The 2,370-nt window shown below is 40.0% G+C and overlaps 1 protein-coding gene across 1 annotated transcript; it reads left to right on the top strand.

Moving 5' to 3' along the window:
* Positions 1-799, top strand: LOC139304572 (transcription factor 24). Its single transcript, XM_070928508.1, has 2 exons — positions 1-423; positions 689-799. Exons 1-2 carry the CDS (start codon positions 1-3, stop codon positions 797-799), a joined length of 534 nt encoding a protein of 177 aa, XP_070784609.1.
* The last annotated feature ends 1,571 nt before the right edge of the window (positions 800-2,370 follow it).

The following is a 2,370-nucleotide window of genomic DNA, read 5'->3' as shown; positions in this document are numbered from 1 at the left end:
ATGGTTGGAAGACAGACGCTCCAAATGGACAGCGCTAATTGCTCCGGGGCGGTGGCGGATGACAGCCCTGCATCCAGTCCGAGCTCCAGTCCCAGTCCGGACGGTCGTCGTCGGGAGCTCCAGCGGGCCAGGGTGCTCCAGACCGGCGGGCTCGGCGGCAGAGGACGCCCGGCAGCAGCTAACGCAGCGCGGGAGAGGAGCCGAGTGCAAACCCTGAGAACCGCGTTCCTGGAGCTACAAAGGACTTTGCCGTCCGTGCCGCCGGACACCAAGCTGTCCAAACTCGACGTGTTGATATTGGCCACCACCTATATTGCCCATTTGACTCGAACACTAGAAGAAGGCACGGAGGAGGGAGAGAGCACAAAACAAACAGAGGCCTTACACTCTTTGAAAGGTGACGGCTACCTGCACCCAGTGAAGGTCAGAAGGCTAATAATAATAATAATAATAATAATAATAATAATAGTAAGAAAATACAGGCATGTTAGATGTTAATCTGTTTTTGTTGTCAATTGTGATTCAGTATTTAGTTCTGAACGAAAATTCTGACTGCATAGATCTACAGTGCAAAACATTTAGTTTTTAAACAGTGATCAGTTATACTTAGTCGATGTAACAAATTTCCAAAGCATGCAACATCATCCTATTTTAGGCTGATTTACTAACAAATGCAATGTCTTTACAGAAATGGCCCATGCGATCCAGACTGTACGTCGGAGCGTCCGGACAGTTCCTCAACACCACAAATCCTTCAGAGTCAGAGAATCAAGGCCCTTCATCGTCCACCTCCAAGTAATAGACTTACAGAATTTGTATGAAACTATTTCATATTTGCATGGGTTCATGCTGCGTACTGTGGCAGCAGCATATGCCTTACGATTGTAGAACAATTAGCTGATTATCTGATTTCCCTTCCACTAAAGCCCTACGAATAGGAAGACTTTGTAAATTAATATATTACGTGAATTTTATTGTATACATTTTGAGAAAGCATACATTATGTTTCTCTGTTGTTATTTTGGCTAATCCTGTTTGCCCTGCATTGTGCAGCTCCGTACATGTCCCAGGTCTGATATTTGTAGAAATTCCATGGGGTAACGAGCCCGTCATGCTTGAGGTGTGCACTTTCAGTTGAAACATTTGCACTAAATGCATGTGTGAATAACTTAACATCTGTCATGTGAAGTGGTCTGTCAGAGAGTCAACAATAGAGGCTCTTCGTCTCATGTTCCTTCTTATTTTTACATGCATGGTTGTAAATGTGTTTGTGAATAAATGACTTCAGTGAAAGAAGACGAGTCTCCTAAGGTTTTGATGATAGTAGAAAATCTATGAAAGTGCCTTTTTTTCCATTAGGCCTATTTCAGAAAATAAAAAAACTTATAATAACTGAATGTCCTCATAGCTTGTCAAGGCAGCGTTCATTATTATTATTATTCATTATTATTATTACTCAACACTAACGGTATTTCCTGGCCATTTAAGGTTGTCTGTGAGATCATCGGACAGTCGCTCTACTTCTGTGACAATTAGTAACATTCAATCAAATCAGTCAAATACATCTGTGGTGCTCGCTTGTAGGCTAAATAAAGATTTGCTTTGCTTTTAATATGTCAAAATACAAAATGTAATTGCAGCAAAATAACTGCACCTGAAGATGCAGCAGACCTTTAGGCTGATTTATGCTGACTATCCAATGGGCTAAACGATAATAAATATATACACAGCTTATGGTGTTTCAGCTTTGTTTATAGTGTCAACATGTTTAAGAAAACTAATTATATATATATATTTGTACAGATTAAAGGCGTTAAGCAAATTAGCCTCATCACACTTAACATTTTTAACAATTTATCATTTCCGTGGAAACAAAAGTGATATGAAGTTGGCCGTGTCTTTTTGATACTCATAATAAAATGTCTTTATTTGCTTAACTATGTTAGACTAACTGATCTGATTATCTTATGTAACTTTATGGATAAATGCATGAGCAGATCACAGCATTTTTAAGAGGAGACAAAGGGGTAGTATATGTTTATTTTAGCCAGTTTGAGGGAAATGAGGGAGGTTATTGGTATACAAATTGTTAGCTATAAAGACTCGTGTCTGTGTTATCTGCAGTGAGTTGAAGAAAATAAAGATGATCTGTATTTCCACAATAGATTACTAATTCGCCACAGACCTGGTGCTTTTGTGGAATAACAATGAATGAATTGGCTATTTTTATATCTTAAATATGAACGTCAACGAAATAGGATGTGGGCCTAGTTGGTGCTCTCAGTATATTTACTGCTCAGCTGCAGTGCGCAGCTCTGTGACGCAGTTAAAGGCGGTGGGATCCGGAAGTCCGTCCTTTTTCCTTTGAGA

This window comes from Enoplosus armatus, chromosome 21 (genome assembly GCF_043641665.1).
Source record: "Enoplosus armatus isolate fEnoArm2 chromosome 21, fEnoArm2.hap1, whole genome shotgun sequence".
NCBI lineage: Eukaryota > Metazoa > Chordata > Actinopteri > Centrarchiformes > Enoplosidae > Enoplosus > Enoplosus armatus.
The sequence above is the reverse complement of the archived record's forward strand: the minus strand, read 5'-3'. Positions and strand labels throughout refer to the sequence as shown.

Coding starts and splice junctions, on each gene's coding strand:
- LOC139304572 (XM_070928508.1), top strand. CDS start 1: ATGGTTGGAAGACAGACGCTCCAAATGGACAGCGCTAATTGCTCCGGG. Junction 424..688: donor GCTACCTGCACCCAGTGAAG/GTCAGAAGGCTA, acceptor ATGTCTTTACAG/AAATGGCCCATGCGATCCAG.